This window comes from Salvelinus sp. IW2-2015, linkage group LG6.2, assembly GCF_002910315.2.
Source record: "Salvelinus sp. IW2-2015 linkage group LG6.2, ASM291031v2, whole genome shotgun sequence".
Classification (NCBI taxonomy): Eukaryota; Metazoa; Chordata; class Actinopteri; order Salmoniformes; family Salmonidae; genus Salvelinus; species Salvelinus sp. IW2-2015.
The window spans coordinates 6,868,567-6,888,710 of NC_036846.1; the positions used below are offsets into that span (position 1 = coordinate 6,868,567).

The 20,144-nt window shown below is 43.5% G+C and overlaps 1 protein-coding gene across 1 annotated transcript in view; it reads right to left on the reverse strand.

Moving 5' to 3' along the window:
* Positions 1-20,144, reverse strand: part of chrna8 (cholinergic receptor, nicotinic, alpha 8) — a 60,229-nt gene that overhangs the window by 19,174 nt on the left and 20,911 nt on the right. The window contains exons 2-4 of the mRNA XM_070444207.1: positions 19,551-19,690; positions 7,121-7,165; positions 5,871-5,980 (exon numbers count right to left, since the gene is read on the reverse strand). Coding sequence (XP_070300308.1) covers positions 5,871-5,980; positions 7,121-7,165; positions 19,551-19,690 — 295 coding nt within the window. The remainder of the gene's footprint in view (positions 1-5,870; positions 5,981-7,120; positions 7,166-19,550; positions 19,691-20,144) is intronic.

Genomic DNA, 20,144 nt, shown 5'->3' on the forward strand with positions numbered 1-20,144 from the left:
GTAGCACAGTAGCAGAAACGAAAACACATCCACAATGTCACTAGCACAGTAGCACAGTAGCAGAAAAGAAAACACACACTGCGGGTCCTATGGGGCCCACCCTCCCTTCCCCTTCTGTCAGGGGTCCATCCCCAGCAGTGGAACCCAGCAGTGGAAACCCATTAAGGCACCTGACAGTTCTATTCAGACCCCTATCAACGACCACTTATCCCGCAGACAACCACGAGACACCCCAAGCGCTAACGTAGACGCGCCTGGGAACGCAGTCCTCAGGTTTACACACTCATTCAGCGCGGTGACAGGCCGAGCCTGAGAGAGGATTTACTGATTACCCCCGTCTCCCTATCTCTCCTTCCTGCTCCACTCAGTAGGATGAATGATCTACCTTTTCAGAGGTTAGTAGCGTCATCAATTTCTCGTTTCGTGTCAGTGTGTTATCTGTGCTGGTCGGCCAGGAGACGTGTGTCTGTGTATGTGTGTATGTGTCTGTGTTGTGGGGCAGGGGAGATAGGGCTGCATGGGCAGGGCTGTTGGGGCTGTGTGTCGCTGCCATCCSTGGCTCATTGAATTATTCAGACCTCTGCTTCATTGTGTCAGAAAGCTTCTGCCCACGTTCCACTGCAATCAGCACGCATATCAGCTAGTGTGTGTGTGCCAGAGAGCGCATGTACACACACAACACAAAACAGGGAACATCAAACAACACAAACATAATCCAGAAACTGACAAAACACACCCCAAAGAAAGAAGCGCGTTAACACACAATGGGACAGGTGATACCCCTGAGAGAAGGCACAGAGAGCGGGGGCACAGAGTTTAAATCACACACACACACACACACASAGAGAGAGAGAGAGAGAGAAGCCCTAGACATGTGTCCTAGACATGTGAAAGGGGACAAAGCATTCTGGCGACACACAGAGATCAGACAAACAACGGAGGTAGTGACAGGTTGCTGCAACCAGGGGACGTGAGTCACCTTGCTGTCTTCTCCACTTACTCAACACCTCATTCTGCACCTCCACGCACGCATGGTAATGAGATGGGGCAGCTCAGAGAGAGAGATTAAACCTAATGAAAGACACACAGAGAAAGCAAGAGAGAAGTGAGAGATATGGAAAGGAACATCCAACCAGAGGCCAGAAGAGACAGTCAAGTCCAGTCTGCCCCGAGAGGAAGAGAGAAGAAGAGAACATTCTCTTTGGAGGTCCAGCCAGGGTTCTATGTTCTTGCTCTCTTCAGCAGCTGAGGGTATAGTATGGCTAATGCCTCTCTGAAACAGAGTAGAAGTTATCCAAGCACATTATTTTGGATGTGCCTTCCCTGCACCCAGATCATTAGGATCAGGCATACAGGGAGACAGCCCCAGGGGCCTGAGGAGTTGGTGTGGGGATATGTCCCTCTCTATCTCTGCATGCCTATCACGCTGAGCATCAGTGTGATGCCAAGGTGAGCCTCATCTCCATATGTTCCCAGTATAAATACACAGACACACAATACTCAGTACAGAGAAGGAAGGGGGGGGGGGGTAAAAAATGTCTCAAATCTATTTTCTTAAAACTGCATAGTCGGTTAATTAAGGGCTTGTAAGTAAGCATTTCACTGTAAGGTCTACACCTCTTGTATTCGGCGCATGTGACAAATAAAGTGTGATTTGATTTGAAGAGAGAGAGAGAGGGATTATCTCTCTCTATTTTTAAACGGAATGTGTCCATTCACATTGCTGTCATAGTCACAGCGGCAGGTAGCCTTGCGGTTAAGAGCGCTGGGCCGACCACCGCAAGTTGGAGGTGAAAAATCTGTCGATGTGCCCTTCAGCGAAGCACTTAACCCTAATTGCTCCTGTAAGTCACTCTGGATAAGAGAGTCTGCTAAATGACTACAATTTATTTGAGAGTATGCTTTGCCAAGGCTAGAGACACACACACACACACACACACACACACACACACACACACACACCACACCCACACACACACACACACACACACACACACACACACACACACACACACACAGAGAGGTCTATGCAGTTGAGACACACAGATGGCAGATAACACTTCCAAGTATCTCCTGTGGATGGCTGCCTGTCTGAAGTCATTTGAGTTTTATATGAGATCTGGACAGACGTGTACAAACACCTCCGTTTATTATTGCAGATAGCATGGGAGACGAACAGCCCCACCAAATAAGAATGGCAATTTGTCAACACACCCCTAATATATATGATTGTAATAGGCAGTGCTACTCAATGTCCTGCGGTGTAACTATGTTACAGTATATCTGGGCTATGTGTGCACTATAGTTGATTGCTAGTGATATGAAGACGTGTGCAGTAATGTTAGTGTTATTGTTCTGGTCTCTACTGTGCAGCGTGTGCATGTCCCGTCTGGCTCCTTGAGTTGGATGTCCTTGGTCTGATCGATCCAATGAAAACAGTGACTTTTCCCTGTCCTTCCCTAACGAGGGAGATGGTCATGTAGTAACTGATCTAATGGTGATTAAAGTCTGTCTGATGCTGATTCACGTCTACACAAGGTTATGGCGTGAGATGTGTGTACTTGTCACTGTAGAATTGTCAGTGCTCACATGAAAAAATACTACAGTTTACTACATAGTGTACTGTAGAATACTATACTACACACTAATATCCCTCGATCATGTGTAGTACTTACTATAGAATGTTGTAGAATACTATAGTAAATACTACAGTATACTACAGGCCGCAAAAACACTTCAGTGAATACTACAGTAATGTCCGCATGTCACGGTCGTCATAATAACTGGACCAAAGCGCAGCGTGATCTGGGTTCCACATCTTTATTGCTATGTGAACTTCAAAACAAAACAATAAACGAACAAAACGAAACGTGAAGCTACAATAATGCTCATAGTCAAGATCCCACAAAGCACAATGGGGAAATGGCTGCCTAAATATGATCCCCAATCAGAGACAACGATAAACAGCTGCCTCTGATTGGGAACCATATCAGGCCAACATAAATCATTAATCACCTAGATAACCCACCCTAGTCACTGTCACGCACCCAACCAACATAGAGAATAAACAGCTCTCTATGGTCAGGGTGTGACACCGCAAAGAACTCTTATAGTAAATAGTTCAGTATACTACAGTCTGCAAAAACACTACAGTAGTTACTATAGTATACACTTCAATATTTATACTATAGTAAACTGTAAATACTCCTTTAGTCCACAAAAACACTACAGTAATTACTACAGTACACTACAGTCCGCAAAAACACTACAGTAATTACTATAGTATTTGTACCATAGTACAATGCTCAGTGTGAATGTACCTTTTCCTGAGATTAGCTATACGTGTCATGTTTGAATTGTTTTTGCGTAATACAGTAACATATAGCCTTTCACACCCCCATGCTATTACATTCAGCACATAGTGTTTACGAAGCACGTTACTAATAAGGATTCATTCAAGGATTCCTTCACGGCAATTTATCAATGGAATCAACCACATTGAAGTCTAATCCTGCTATGTGCTGAGTCACAAACAAACAGCAATCAGAGACGTGTTCAACGTCCTTTTCATCCCCCAGCCCTTGGCGGCTGAATACCAGACAGACTGAGATACGAAAGGATCGTTCAGAGGGGAAATGAATGAAATGGAATGCAGAAAAAGAATGCATAATCTGTCACATGCGGTTGATCCTTCCATTGTATGTGCCTATAGAACCTTCCACATTGTAATGGTCTTTTGATGAGATACATGGGATGTATTGAACTGACTCATTAAGGCTCTCGTTAATTAAACGCAATAGAAGTGAATACATTCATTATTGCGTTTTCTCATCTCAAAAGCATGCTAATGAGACTGGGTTCCTCTGCTATACACCGCTGTCAGACTGGCGTGTTATTCCTTACGCATTCATGACGAACGGTTCAATGGCGTATGTTATGTCACGAAAGTCTGCTGTGTCTATATGTGTCTGTGTGTCGATATCATTGAAGCAGACTTGCAAATTTGAACTTCCCTTTTGGGGCAGCTAAACCGCAGCAACACTCTGAAACTGGTTCTCCTCGACAGCTCCATTATATTAGAGGGCCGTGACATGATCTACAAGGTTAACTCTGCTCTTATGGTGCAATTCGTCAACATCTATGATGTTTACGTCACATGACCCAAACCAATGACCCTAACCGTCACGTAACTTCTTTAAAGCATCGTAAATGAGTGCATGCCAAAGAATTGTGAGAGCATGTTATTTTATGCGAAGAATAGAAGAGAACAGACGCATTTTACATGAATGAAAAGTATGTTTCCTGTTACCTTTGACCTTTTTGGACGTGGTGAGGAGTGAAGAGGTTAGGTGAAGAGAAGACGGGTGAGATGGGGAGAGATGTAATCCCTTTTCCATATGCAGCAGTGCTTTTAAAATCAGGATTAAATACCCATTGTTTCTCTCCTTAATCCTGTGATCATGTGATGCTGTGGTGTTGTGTGTGTGTGTGTGTTTGGTGTGTACGCGCATGGAGATTGTAATTAAGCAATAATACACTCAAGTCCATATGTTATGACATTTTTATCATGGCTGTGACGTAGTCATAGCCACGTGGCAAAGCCGACAAGTTACCAGCATTAAATAGCAAGATTATTATTTTCATTTTTTACCTGATGCTACATTCACTAACACTGGTTGTCAAGTGCAATTTGAGTTGTTCTCTGGTCTTTAGTTCTATGTCTATTGACTGCCATGTAAAGCAAAACTAAACAAGCGCGGGTTGATCGTTCTGGGAACTTTGCAGGTTGCTGGCCAACTACACAGCAAACTAGGTGCGTTTCATGTTGTTTTACCAGTTTTGATGCTGATTGGTGATTTGGACCGGCTGAGAAAAGCTGCATTCCTCTCTCCTCTGCCGACACATTCATTAATACGAGAGACTGTAGAGATCGAATTTGAATATTGCAAAAATGTTGTAAATGTCGGAGATAATGTCTTGGCGCTTTTTACAGTGGAGATCAAGTTAATTAATTGCGTTGCTGGGCAGATCTGTAAAAGTAGTAGTACTAGCAGTAGCAGTAGTAGTAGTTGTAGTAGTTGCTGGTTACCAACGTAATTAGAACAGTCAAAATAAATGTTTTGTCATACCCGTGGTATACAGTCTGATATACCACAGCTGTCAGCCAATCAGCAGTCAGGGCTTGAGCCCCCCCAGTTAATAATTATTAAAAAAGGACTGAACTTCCTTCACTTCTCTGTGTGCCTACCTCTCTCCATATATTTCTCTTTCTCACATGTCTAGCCAGTGCATTTACTTGTGTTTTGCCCTACATGGCAAAGTGAAGAGGAGTAGATACCATCTCTGTAAGCTTTTCCCACTAACAGGAGAAGTGTGTAAAGAACAGAGAGATGAGACAGCATAAGCCCGACCTGATTCCAAACACTGTGCACGTCTAAAAACACATACACCCAACTGCATCTCAATGCTAATGCTCACACACACACACACACACACAGAGATACACACACACTTCGGGAGACTTCCAAACTAAACACGGACGTAAACATATTTCACATTCAGGTCCTGTCCCTCCAGGCAGGCTGATGCCAGGTCACAGATGCTCTGTTGCTGTTGGTTTATGAACCAAATCTCAGCTCTAAAGTCATCCAAAGAAAGGATCAATCATAAATGACTGCATCACTAAGCTATGGGAGGAGATGGGGGGTTGTGGGAGGAGAGGAGGATCATGGGAGAAGATGGGGGTTGTGGGAGGAGATGAGGATGATGGGAGGAGAGGATTATTGGAGAGAGGAGGGTGATGGGAGGTGAGGGGGGGTTGTGGGAGGAGAGGAGGATCATGGGAGAAGATGGGGGTTGTGAGAGCACACCTGTTGTAGAGGAGGATGTCAGGGGTCCAGATCTGGCTGGAGGGGAAACGTAGGTTCTGAACCCCGGGGTAGTTCTCTGGATTCCAGCTCAGGTACACATCAGTCCAGTACTGAGCACAGAACACAGAGATACACATCAGAGATAATCACACAGGAGAGAGACACATTAGTCGCATACTTGAGGACAGAACACAGAGATACACATCAGAGATAATCACACAGGAGAGAGACACATTAGTCCAGTACTGAGGACAGAACACAGAGATACACATCAGAGATAATCACACCAGGAGAGAGACACATTAGTCCAGTACTGAGGACAGAACACAGAGATACACATCAGAGATAATCACACAGGAGAGAGACACATTAGTCCAGTACTGAGGACAGAACACAGAGAGACGGTCAAAATAAAGACAAGAAAGAAGTGTAGAGTTAAGTGACACAATTGAGATTGTCTTCCACCAAGTTCCACAGGGGGGGGGGGGGGCAGTCTGTTCTGTGATAAAAGATCCGGTCTGAGCTTGGTCTGGCAGTCTGTCTGTGATAAAAGATCCGGTCTGAGCTTGGGTCTTGGCAGTCTGTCAACTGAAGGGTTGTGACAGCACTTGTCTCTTATGAGTTCACCCTAGTTGACAGACATTGAAATGTATTTCCCATGGCCCGCCTGGGAAGTGTCGCGTCAACCACACAGCAATGACACGCTGAGTGATTGGCTAGAAAATTGAGGCTGACGTCCTGTCAGGAAGACTTCTATAAAGCAGGAAACGACTCGATAAAAAATAAAATAGAAATGAATTGATGGGAAATTGGACGGAGGTCTGTTTGTAGTGACTGTGGAGAGTGGAGGAGTTGTTCTCCTTCTCCTGTGTGATGTCGGTGATAGAGACCAGACAAGGTGGACCGCAAGCCCCTCCCACAAATCCAACCTCATCAACTCTCCATAAACATGTATCCTCCAGATTACCAAGGAAACATCGGGATAAGCGATCTAATCTCTATGTCCAATCCAATATGTTGGATCAAGCTCAGACTGGCTAAGCGAAACTAGCAGTTTTAACTTAACAGAAGCAACATTTCAAGAGACAATATAGGCAGGCTATTGTCATCCCAATATACAACTTCCAGGATGTGGTCGTACCAGACAACCCCTGTGGCATATCAATTTGAGACGGTGTTGCTACCTTTTTGGTGGGATGGGGGATATGAGAACATAATGAGTCACTCAGTACTCAACCATTTCTACTCACCAGCTGTAACCATGCGTTGGTCATCAGGACCTGGTTCTTCTCATCCTGACCAAACAGAGAAGAAAAGAACAATTCAACCGCTACAATAGGAAACCATTATAGTGAATCGAAAAAGGTAAGGTTCTGATGAGTGTCTACTGTAGGTTTAGCATGGGTGCAATACGACTGGGCAGTGAAACCTCGAAAAGCTGCATTTATGTAACCACAGTGTTTTTCTACGCATTGGTTTCAGTGGAGGCATGTAGCACATCATTATTAGATGCCTCATTTCAAAATCTCAAACAACAAGCCCCGTGGACCTAAACAACCCGAGAGAGAGAGAGAGAGAGAGGAGAGAGGAGAGAGGAGAGAGGAGAGAGGAGAGAGGAGAGAGGAGAGAGAGAGAGAGAGAGAGAGAGAGAGAGAGAGAGAGAGAGAGAGAGAGAGAGAGAGAGAGAGAGAGAGAACTCAGATTGCATGATCTGAGTAAATAGGGCACTTAGCAAGATGTAAGGTGTCCTTTTGTCTTGTTCTCTGCTCTCTCTACATTATCTCTCTCTCTTTGCAGATCTCAGTTTTGGTCTGTTTCTGCCTCTCTTCAACTATATCAGTCATTAACACCCACTTCTAACAATTAGGGCTGAGTTATGTGCCACATATTTCTACATATCCACGATTCCATCAAATGACCCAGATGATGAAGACGGAAAAGTTCCATTCTTTTTAAAGTGAATGTAGATCGCCCGCTCAATGTGTGTGTTCTGATCCCGCAGTAATGGTGTCTGACTAGCAAACTGGGTCGGGGTGAGATGGGAGCGAGCTGGGTGGGTGTTGGGGGATGTTTGGGTCAAATCTATGAATAGAAAATATTAACCCTCCACCAACTCAAGGGTGATCACAGCAGCGCTCAAACACACACACACTTTAGTAATTTAGCAATTTAGCAGACACTCTTATCCAGAGCAATTTACAGGAGCAATTAGGGTTAAGTACCTTGCTCAATACACACCACACATTGTCTCTCCGATAGAAAGTCACAAAAAAAATGTGGTGTCTTCAAAATGTCAAAAGACCTTGGCATTTAAAACAATATTTCCCATCTAAATGTTTTAAGATTGTTATCATTCTCATCCCTTGCCTAACAATGTGTCTCAGCTGGTGTCTGATACCTGTCTAATTGCTGTCCATGAGGAGCCAGGAGCCAATCAAAACTAACTGGCTCCCCTGTACGAGCAGCAGAAAGACATCAACAGATTGGAATTTAATTTGCATAGTAATTAGCTAGCATGATGAAGAAAACAATTTACAGGATGTGGTGGAATGTGAAAAAAGGAATTCTCTCTCTCACACAAACAAACACCACATGCCATCAAATCCAGCATTATCTTAAAGAGACTTTCCAGGAAGATTTGCATACTTCATAGCCAGTTGTTTTGAAAGTAGCGCTCAAGAGCCAAAATATCTCTCTCTCTCTCTCCCTCTCTCTCCCTCTTCCCCCCATTTTGTTGTGTTACAGCCTGAATTTAAAATGGATTAAATTTAGATTTATTTGTCACTGGCCTACACACAATACCCCGTAATGTCAAAGTGGAATTGTGTTTTTAGAGATATTTACTAATTCATTCAAACTTAAAAGCAGAAATTTCTTGAGTCAATAAGTATTCAACCCTTTTGTTATGGCAAGCCTATATAAGTTTAGGAGTACAAATTTGCTTAAAAAGTCACATAATAAGTTGAATGACTATCTAATTTATGTACCCCACCTCAGTCGAGCAGTGAATTTCAAACACAGATTCAACCACAAAGACCCGGGAGGTTTTACAATGCCTCGCAAAGAAGTGCACCTACTGGTAGATGGGTAAAAATATAATTAAAAAACATTTAATATCCCTTTGAGCATGGTGAAGTTATTAATTACACTTTGGATGGTGTATCTATTACACCTAGTCACTACAAAGATACAGGCGTCCTTCCTAACTCAGTTGCCCGAGAGGAAGGAAACCACTCAGGGATTTCAGCATCAGGCCAATGGTAAACTTTAAAACAGTTACAGAGTTTAATGGCTGTGATAGGAGAACACTGAGGATGGATCAACAACTTTGTAGTTACTCCACAATACTAACCTAATTGACAGTGAAAAAAGGAACCCTGTACAGAAAACAAATATTCCAAAACATGCATCCTGGTTGCAACAAGGCACTAAAGTAATACTGAAAAAAAAAAAAATTGTCCTGAATACAAAGTGTGATGTTTGGGGCAAATCCAATACAAGACATTACTGACTACCACTCTCCATATATTCAAGCATAGTGGTGGCTGCATCATGTTATGGCTATGCTTTTAATCGTTAACGACTGGGGAGTTTTTCAAGATAAAAAAACTGGAATGGAGCTATGCACAGGCAAAATCCTAGAGGAAAACCTGGTTGTCTGCTTTCCATCAGACACTGGGAGATTGATTCACTTTTTAGCAAAACAATAACCTAAAACAAAAGGCCACATCTACACTGGAGTTGCTTACCAAGAAGACAGTGAATGTTCCCGAGTGGCCAAGTTACAGTTTTAACTTAAATCTACTTGAAAATCTATGGAAAGACCTGAAAATGGTTGTCTAGCAATTACATTTTACATTTACATTTTAGTCATTTAGCAGACGCTCTTATCCAGAGCGACTTACAGTAGAGTGCATACATTTTATATACTGAGACAAGGATATCCCTACCGGCCAAACCCTCCCTAACCCGGACGACGCTATGCCAATTGTGCGTCGCCCCACGGACCTCCCGGTTGCGGCCGGCTGCGACAGAGCCTGGGCGTGAACCCAGAGACTCTGGTGGCGCAGCTAGCACTGCGATGCAGTGCCCTAGACTACTGCGCCACCCGGGAGATAACGGGATCAATGATCAACAACAAATTTGACAGAGCTTGAAGAATTTAGAAAATAATAATGGGCAAACGTTACACAATCCAGACGTTTCGAAGATTTGACTCAGGGGTGTGAATAATTACAGTATCAGTCTATAAATTTGACATCAGATTATTGGAGAACCAAATGAAGCCGATACCGTTTTAAAAAGCCGATTTTTATATATACTGTATATATAAAAATTGGCTTTTTAAAACGGTATCGGCTTTATTTGGTTCTCCAATAATCGGTATCGGAGTTGAAAAATCCGAATCGGTCGACCTCTAGTGGAGACATTCAACTGCTGCATTCAAACTGCACTTGATGTATGCATGCCAACAACAACACTGGACAAGCCCTGGATGACTGACCAAATAAAGGCTGCCATCCGGAATAGAGAGAAGATTTTCAACAGATGGGGAAATGGAGAAAAACAATGAAATGGAGAAAATACAGAAACAAAGCGCAAATGCTTATCAAGGAAGCAAAGACAAACTACCACAAAACTGAAATCCAGGACCTAAAGAAGAAAAACTATAAGGAACGGCGGGACTTCATTAACAAAGAACTGGGACGAAAGAAAACATCAAAATGGAGAATACAGGTGGAGGGAATTGAAGATGACAATGTGGCTTATTTTTCCATTTCTTCTTTGCTGATGCATGGACAAGCACCCCACCTCTTGCCATCTTCCCCCTGCACCATGCCTACAAGGCAGGTTGAGCAGTGCAGCAGTGGCCAGATAAAGTAAGCTCTGACCATGTAAAGCACGTGGGTCTGATGGTATTCCAGCCTGGCTACTAAAAGAACATACAGAAGATCTAGCCCTTGTCATCACACACATAGATAACACCACCTACTGGCAGGGTGCCTACCTCCCAAAGTCCAGTACTACTACCGCCCTTGTGAAAGCCACACACTCCTGGCTGACAGCTACAGACTCCAGAAAACCACCAATGGTGAGGGTGTTACTGGATGATACAGTTGAAGTCGGAAGTTTACATATACCTCAGCCAAATACATTTAAACTCAGTTTTTCACAATTCCTGACATTTAATCCTAGTAAAAATTCCCTGTCTTAGGTCAGTTAGGATCACCACTTTATTTTAAGAATGTGAAATGTCAGAATAATAGTAGAGAGAATTATTTACTTCAGCTTTTATTTCTTTCATCACATCCCCAGTGGGTCAGAAGTTTACATACACTCAATTAGTATTTGGTGGCATTGCCTTTAAATTGTTTAACTTGGGTCAAATGTTTCGGGTAGCCTTCCACAAGCTTCCCACAATAAGTTGGGTGAATTTTGGCCCATTCCTCCTGACCAAACTGAGTCAGGTTTGTAGGCCTCCTTGCTCGCACACGCTTTTTCAGTCCTGCCCACAAATTGTCTATAGAATTGAGGTCAGGGCTTTGTGATGGCCACTCCAATACCTTGACTTTGCTGTCCTTAACTTCTTTATGATAGGGGGCAGCATTTTCACTTTTGGATGAATTGCGTGCCCATAGTGAACTGCCTCCTACTCTGTCCCAGATGCTAATATATGCATATTATTATTACTATTGGATATAAAACACTCTGAAGTTTCTAAAACTGTTTGAATGATGTCTGTGAGTATAACAGAACTCATATGGCAGGCAAAAACCTGAGAAAAAATCCAAACAGGAAGTGACAATTCTGAGACTGGTCAATGTTCAACTCATCGCCCATTCAATTCTATGTAAGATACTGTTTGCACTTCCTACGCCTTCCACTAGATGTCAACAGTCTGTAGAACGTGGAATGAAGCCTCTAGTGTGATGTGGGGCCGGATGGGAGGTATTTCAGTCATTGGTCTGGCAGAATGCGCGTTCCAAACGATATCGTCTTAATTTCCATAACTTCTAGAGACACAAAGGAATTCTCCGGTTGGAACGTTATTGGATAGTTATGATAACAACATCCTGAGGATTGATTCTCTACTTAGTTTGACCAGTTTATTCGACCTGTTATATAACTTTTTGAAGTTTTCGTCCGAGTTCGCCTGCATCTGCGCGAGCGTTTGGACATGTGRACTAAACATGCTAGCAAAAGTAGCTACTTAGACATAAGTAATGAACATTATCGAACAAAACAATGATTTATTGTGGAACTAGGAGTCCTGGGAGTGCATTCTGATGAAGATGATCAAAGGTAAGGGAATATTTATGATGTAATTTCGCATTTCTGTTGACTCCAACATGGCGGAGAAATGTTGTTATTTTTGAGCGCCGTCTCAGATTATTGCATGGTGTGCTTTTTACGTAATTAAAAAAAATTCTGACACAACGGTTGCATTAAGAACAAGTGTATCTTTAATTCTATGTAAAACATGTATCTTTCATCAAAGTTTATGATGAGTATTTCTGTTATTTGACGTGGCTCTCTGCAATTTCTCCGGATATTTTGGAGGCATTTCTGAACATGGCGCCAATGTAAACCGAGATTTGTGGATATAAATATGCACATTATTGAACAAAACATAAATGTATTGTGTAACATGATGTCCTATGAGTGCCATCTGATGAAGATCATCAAAGGTTAGTGATTGATTTTATCTCTATTTCTGCTTTTTGCGACTAGTATCTTTTGCTGGGAAAATGGCTGTGTTTTTCTGTGGCTATGTACTGAGCTAACATAATCATTTGGTGTGCTTTCGCCGTAAATCCTTTTTGGAATCAGACATGTGGGCTGGATTCACAACATGTGTAGCTTTAACGTGGTGTCTTTCATGTGTGATTTCATGAAAGATAGATTTTTATAGTAAGAACGTATTTTAATTTGGCGCGCTACATTTTTTCTGGCTTTTGGCCAAGTGGGACGCTACCGTCCCACATATCCCAGAGAAGTTAAAGGCACAGTCAACTTAGTGTATGTAAACTTCTGACCCACTGGAATTGTGATACAGTGAATTATAAGTGAAATAATCTGTCTGTAAACAATTGTTGGAAAAATGTATTGTGTCATGCACAAAGTAGATGTCCTAACTGACTTGACAAAACTATAGTTTGTTAACAAGAAATTTGTGGAGTGGTTGAAAACTAGTTTTAATGACTCCAACCTAAGTGTATGTAAACTTCCGACTATCAACTGTATGTCCAAAGCTCCTGCAACGTCTGTCTGACATTGAACCATGTCCAAGGTTACTAACCTGGTTCCACAGATACACCACCAGAAGAAGGAAGAGGGTGATGGCAAGTGCCACATTTAGCCCTTGGTCAGAGGTCACCTCTGGTGCCACAAGAGGACACTTCCATGGGCTTGGAGGCAAAGCAGCTGGAAGAGTGGGCCACATCCAACAACATATATTTTTCTAGAGACCATCCACAACCTGCACCACTAATCCTAGGAGGACAGGAAGTACCAGTGGTAACAACAACTAAGTATCATCTCGACTCGAACCACAGTGGTGACACACATGTGAAGCAGTCAGTAAGGAAGATCTCAAAACACCTGCACTTTGACTGTTCTTGCCAGAAATGGCCTACCCACTGATGATCTGGTCAAAGTATACACTACACTGGTCAGCCCTTGTCTGGAATATGGAGGAGGGCCTTGAGGATCATCTCCAGAGGTGGATTGGTCCAACTACAGCTCCCATCACTGCAGAGCAGTCCAACCACAGCTCCCCTCCACTGCAGAGCAGTCCGACCACAGCTCCCCTCACTGCAGAGCAGTCCAACAACAGCTCCCCTCACTGCAGAGCAGTCCGACCACAGCTCCCTCACTGCAGAGCAGGTCTGACCACAGCTCCCCTCACTGCAGAGCAGTCCGACCACAGCTCCCCTCACTGCAGAGCAGTCCGACCACAGCTCCCCTCACTGCAGAGCAGTCCAACCACAGCTCCCCTCACTGCAGAGCAGTCCAACCACAGCTCCTGTCACTGCAGAGCAGGCGAGAGCAGGCTGCAGTGCATCTGGTGAAGGACATGCACACTTTTGACCACTGAATGACCTGCTCCCTCCAAAAAGATGTAACTGCACCACAAGGCTCCTGAGAAACAGCCACGAACTATCCTGTATAACCGTCTGTACGAACCACCTGTGAAACTCCACTCTACCCACTGCTATCAGACTGTATATTAATTCTCCCAAAAATGATATTTTTAACAGTCACACTTTAATATTTCAATTTCCATCATGAAAAATGTCCTGTAATGTTTCAAGTGTTCTGTATTCTTTGTCTCGCGTATTATGTATGTATTTGAAAATGAGTGTTTTGCAATTATTAGTAATGTAAATTCTGCATTTATTCAGTTTTATCTGTGAGCAAGAATAAATGAACACACACACACACACCGATGCCCAGTGGAGCAGTGGCAGCTGTGCTCGTACCGTTATCCAATCAGGGTTAAATCATGCGTTGAGCGTTTCACAGACAGGACCCAAGGGCCCCCTTCACCACCTGAGTCTCACTGCCCTGCCCTGAGTCAGGACCACTAGACTTGACCTCAACTAGACTAGACCAACAGACTGGATCAGACCTAGATTAGACCTGACCCCAGGACTGGACCAGACCTCAACTAGACCACAGGACTAGACCACACCAAAGAAAAACACACCAGGGGACTAAACCAGACCGTTCACCGACAATAACCAAAACATCTAGACCGTTAAACCACTAAACAATGGGTTCCTCTCCATCTGTGTCTCGCAGAACTAGCCTGACCTAGATCACACCATAGTAGTTTTAAGACAAGGCTGAAAAGACTGTGTGTGAATCAAATCAAATGTTATTTGTCACATGCTTCGTAAACAACAGGTATAGACTAACAGTGAAATGCTTACTTACGGGCCCTTCCCAACAACGCATAGAGACAGAAAATACAGAAATAACAGAAAAGTTAAACACGTAATGATAAAAGTAATAATAAATACACAATGAGTAACAATAACTTGGCTCTATACATGGGGTACCAGTACCGAGGCAATGTGCAGAGGTACATATGTACATGTAACTAGGAATAATAAACAGATAATAAACAGTAGTAGCTGCGTATGTGATGAGTCAAAAGAGATTAGTGCAAGAAGGGTCAATGCAGATAGTCCAGGTAGCTACTTGGATAACTATTTAACTAACTATTTAGCAGTCTTGTGACTTGGGGGGTCGAAGCTGTTCAGGGTCCTGTTGGTTCCAGACTTGGTGCATTGGTACGACTTGCCGTGCAATAGTAGAGAGAACAGTCTATTACTTGGGTGACTAAAACTCTTCTATAACTTGAAGAGTTTTATAATATGTACCTGATGTTTGCATACTGCTAGTTGTGTGGAAAATGTCCAGATCAAACATGCTTTTTTAAAGATGAAATGTGAAGTTAGTTGTCTAAACTGGATCTGAGTAAAATCCAGACATTGCCTCGTAACTAGTTATGCCCAGAGAACTTGCCATAAAGACGGAAATGCCCCCTTCTGACCTGAGGGTATAAAACATGTGAGTTAAGAATTTACATATCAGACTAGATGGCCGCGCACTGCAGCCAAGGTCGAGGATTAGTCGCAACCCCAAAACGCAACACGAGGTTAAAGACAAAAGAAAAACTCTTAACAATCAATGCTATGGTTGAGAAGCTGTATCTAAGAAGGTGAATTCAAGCAGGACCACCCGGTTATTCTCTCCAAAGAATCATGGGGCTACACTGCTTTCATTCCACGCTGGAACCCTCTCCATGGCTGATTAGCCGTCCCTAGAAGACCCCTCTCACAGAACGAGGGCGAGGAAACAGACCACTAAGAGAAAGGACACTGACATCGAGTGGAATATCAGAGACTTACACCCGGTAACAACAGGTGCCGCCATCAGAGAAGGAGGAACTTGGTCCACGAAGAAATACCCCATCGGTGACCTTCGACAAGTAATTACATCATTATATTCTGACTCATAAGAGCGGCAGTTCGGTGGCAAGATCCGGACTCTTCGCTGGCCATGGCAGAACACTGACATTCCTGTCTTGCAGGAAATCACGCACAGAACGAGCAGAATGGCTGGTGGCATTGTCATGCTGGAGGGTCATGTCAGGATGAGCCTACAGGAAGGGTACCACATGAGGGAAGAGGATATCTTCCCTGTAATGCACAGCGTTGAGATTGCCTGCAATGACAACAAGCTCAGTCCGATGATGCTGTGACACACCGCCCCTGACCATGACGGACCCTCCCCCTCCAAATCGATCCCGCTCCAGAGTACAGGCATCGGTGTAACGCTCATTCCTTCGACGATAAACGCGAATCCGACCATCATCCCTGGTGAGACAAAACCGCGACTCGTCAGAGAAGAGCACTTTTTGCCAGTCCGGTCCAGCGACGGTGGGTTTGTGCCAATAGGCGACGTTGTTGCCGGTGATGTCTGGTGAGGACCTGCCTTACAACAGGCCTACAAGCCCTCAGTCCAGCCTCTTTCAGCCTATTGCGGACAGTCTGAGCACTGATGGAGGGATTGTGCGTTCCTGGCGTAACTCGGGCAGTTGTTGTTGCCATCCTGTACCTGTCCCGCAGGTGTGATGTTCGGATGTACTGATCCTGTGCAGGTGTTGTTGCACGTGGTCTGCCACTGCGAGAACGATCAGCTGTCCATCCTGTCTCCCGGTAGCGCTGTCTAGAAAGTCAGTAGAAAGGCCTCTTTAGTGTCCTAAGCTTTCATAACTGTGACCTTAATTGCCTACAGTCTGTAAGCTGTTAATGTCTTAACTTTTTAGGGATAGGGGGCAGAATTTTCACTTTGGATGAATAGCGTGCCCAGTGAACTGCCTCCTACTCTGTCCCAGATGCTAATATATGCATATTATTATTGCTATTGGATATAAAACACTCTGAAGTTTCTAAAACTGTTTGAATGATGTCTGTGTATAACAGAACTCATATGGCAGGCAAAAACCTGAGAAATCCAACCAGGAAGTGGGATATCTGAGGTTGGTCGATTTTCAACTCATTGCCTATTGAATTCCCAGGGGGATATGGATCTGTTTGCACTTCCTACGGCTTCCACTAGATGTCAACAGCCTGTAGAACCTTGAATGAAGCTTCTACTGTGATGTGGAGCCAGATGAGAGGGGAATTAGTCAGTGGTCTGGCAGAGAGCCAGGTCCTGGTCCTGGCATTCCACATGATATCGACTTGCGTTCCATTACTTCTATAGACACAAAGTAATTCTCCGGTTGGAATGTTATTGAATATTTATGATAACAACATCCTAAAGATTGATTCTATACTTAGTTTGAAATGTTTCTACGACCTGTAATATAACTTTTTGAAGTTTTCGTCCGACGTTCGCCTGGACCTGCATGAGCATTTGGATATGTGTACTAAACGTGCTAACAAAAATAGCTACTTGGACATAAGTAATGGACATTATCGAACAAAACAACAATTTATTGTGGAACTTGGATTCCTGGGAGTGCATTCTGATGAAGATCATCAAAGGTAAGGGAATATTTATAATGTAATTTCGTATTTCTGTTGACTCCAACATGGCGGAGAAATGTTGTTTCTATCTGAGCACCGTCTCAGATTATTGCATGGTTTGCTTTTTCCGTAAAGTTTTTTTGAAATCTGACATAGCGGTTGCATTAAGAACAAGTGTATCTTTAATTCTATGTAAAACATGTATCTTTCATCAAAGTTTATGATGAGTATTTCTATTATTTGATGTGGCTCTCTGCAATTTCTCCGGATATTTTGGAGGCATTTCTGAACATGGCACCAATGTAAACTGAGATTTTTGGATATAAATATGCACATTATCGAACAAAACATACATGTATTGTGTAACATGATGTCCTATGAGTGTCATCTGATGAGGATCATCAAAGGTTAGTGATTAATTTTATCTCTATTTCTGCTTTTTGTGACTCCTATCTTTGGCTGGGAAAATGGCTGTGTGTTTTTTGGACTTGGAGGTGATCTAACATAATCATATGTTGTGTTTTCGCTGTAAAGCATTATTATTATTATTTTTAAATGTTTTTAAATCGGACACGATGGGTAGATTAACAAGATATTTATTGGACTTGTTAATGTGTGAAAGTTACATATTTCAAAAAAATATTTTAGAATTTCCCGCGCTGCCTTTTCAGCGGAATGTTGTTGAGGGGTTCCGCTAGCAGAACGTGTGTCCTAGAAAGGTTTTAACGACCGTTCCACAGGTGCATGTTCATTAATTGTTTATGGTTCATTGAACAAGCATGGGAAACAGTGTTTAAACCCTTCACAACGAAGATCTGTGAAGTTATTTGGATTTTTACGAATTAGCTTTGAAAGACAGGGTCCTGAAAAAGGGACGTTTCATTTTTTGCTGAGTTTATATACGGTCTCTGTGGGGACGAAGTCCTCGATGCACTTATTATTGAAGTATGGGTGTGTGTGTATCCATCTGTTTGTGTTTCCTCATTGTTTCCAATCTATTTAAACCTAGGAGCCCAAGACTTCAGTAAAACACCTACACTTCTCTCTCACTCACTCACTCAACTCTGAATAGAGAGAAAGCTGAGTGAGCCAAAGCCAACCCCATTTCAGAGCCACTCTAAAACCCCCCCTGAGTCCTTAGGGGAACTCTGCATGCTCTGCCTGGCTATATTTCCTCTCCGTTTCCTCTTTCCTCCGAGTCTGGCTGACGAATGGGAATTGTAAAAGCCATATTTAACATAGAAACAGTTTGGTTCTCTCTGTGAGTTTAACGGACACACTTGTGTTGTTTTCTACAGCTCTGAATGACTGACTGACATCCAGGGGAAAAACTGCCCCATGGGCCCTTGACAGAGAAGAGAATCTGGAAGTGAGGACACACACTCCTAATACTGCTAACACACCCCTAACAACCTTTTAAAGGTTACTACAAGCTCCACTCCGTTGACCTACATGTCTGGGATGATGGTGTTGATGTGAGCCATGACCAGCCTTTCAAACCCTCTCTGCATCATTAAGCAGCATGGTAGACCAGATGTTAAGGCTACTGAGGTACTGTAGACATATTTCTGGTGATTAGATGGTTATTATAAAAGTATGATCATACCCTTCACAGGTCACTGAAGTGTGTGTGTGTGTGTGTGTGTGTGTGTGTGTGTGTGTGTGTGTGTGTGTGTGTGTGTGTGTGGTGTTGTGTGTGTGTGTGCTGGGAGGTCTTATACAACAGGAGGCACAAGCAGAAGTGCATTAGCTCTACACGTCTGCAGGTACGGGACCTAACCTCAGAAGTACATACTTGCCACTGTACGTCACCTCTACCACACACAACACACACACACACACACACACACACACACACACACACACACACACACACACACACACACACACACACACACACACACAACACACAACACACGCGCACGCACGCACGCCACACCACACACACACGCACACACACACACACGCACACCCTCTCAAACAGACAATGTTTGAAGTTAAAGCAGTAGTGAAGGTGTCAGTCCTTGTTAAATCAACAAACACCTCCACACACATACACAACTAGCCGACAAATTCATTCACCCTCTCACACGCACACACACCCCGACACACACAAACACAGTCCCTCCCTCACCACGTCTATGATCTGCAGCAGAGTCATTCCCAGCTCCACCAGAAGAGGAGAGGAGTCGTTGATCACTGGTCTCTCCAGACGGTTGTAGTTGGCCATCAGCTCCTTGTACAGTCTGCGCTGGTGCTCCCCCTGTAGGGACCCTGGGGAACAACAAGGGAACCAGTGAGAGTTCGTTAGTAAATAAAAATGTATATTCTACAGTTTCTCAGTTGGCTGGGTGGGAAGGGGTCAGTGGCGATTAGGATGATGTGTTTGCTGGACCAGCATTCATCCACCTTGCCTCTTCTCCTCCCTCTGTCCCACTGATCCCATTAAGATCCATCTCTAAAGCTGAGGCCAGGGGAGAGGAGAGGAGAGGAGAGGAGAGGGCTAAACCACCTGCAGCACTGGTCAGTTAAGGACAATGGACATTAAAACACACAGGCATCACAGTTGCGTTCGTCTTAGGGCCAACTGGCACCACAACACTGGTCATTAACTGATCCTAAAAGGGAGTTTGTTCAGAACGATGGCTAAACAGATGCATGGCCTAAATGTGTTCTCCTCAATACATGAGAGAGAAATGAATACATAACCGAAATGTGCAGACAGAGT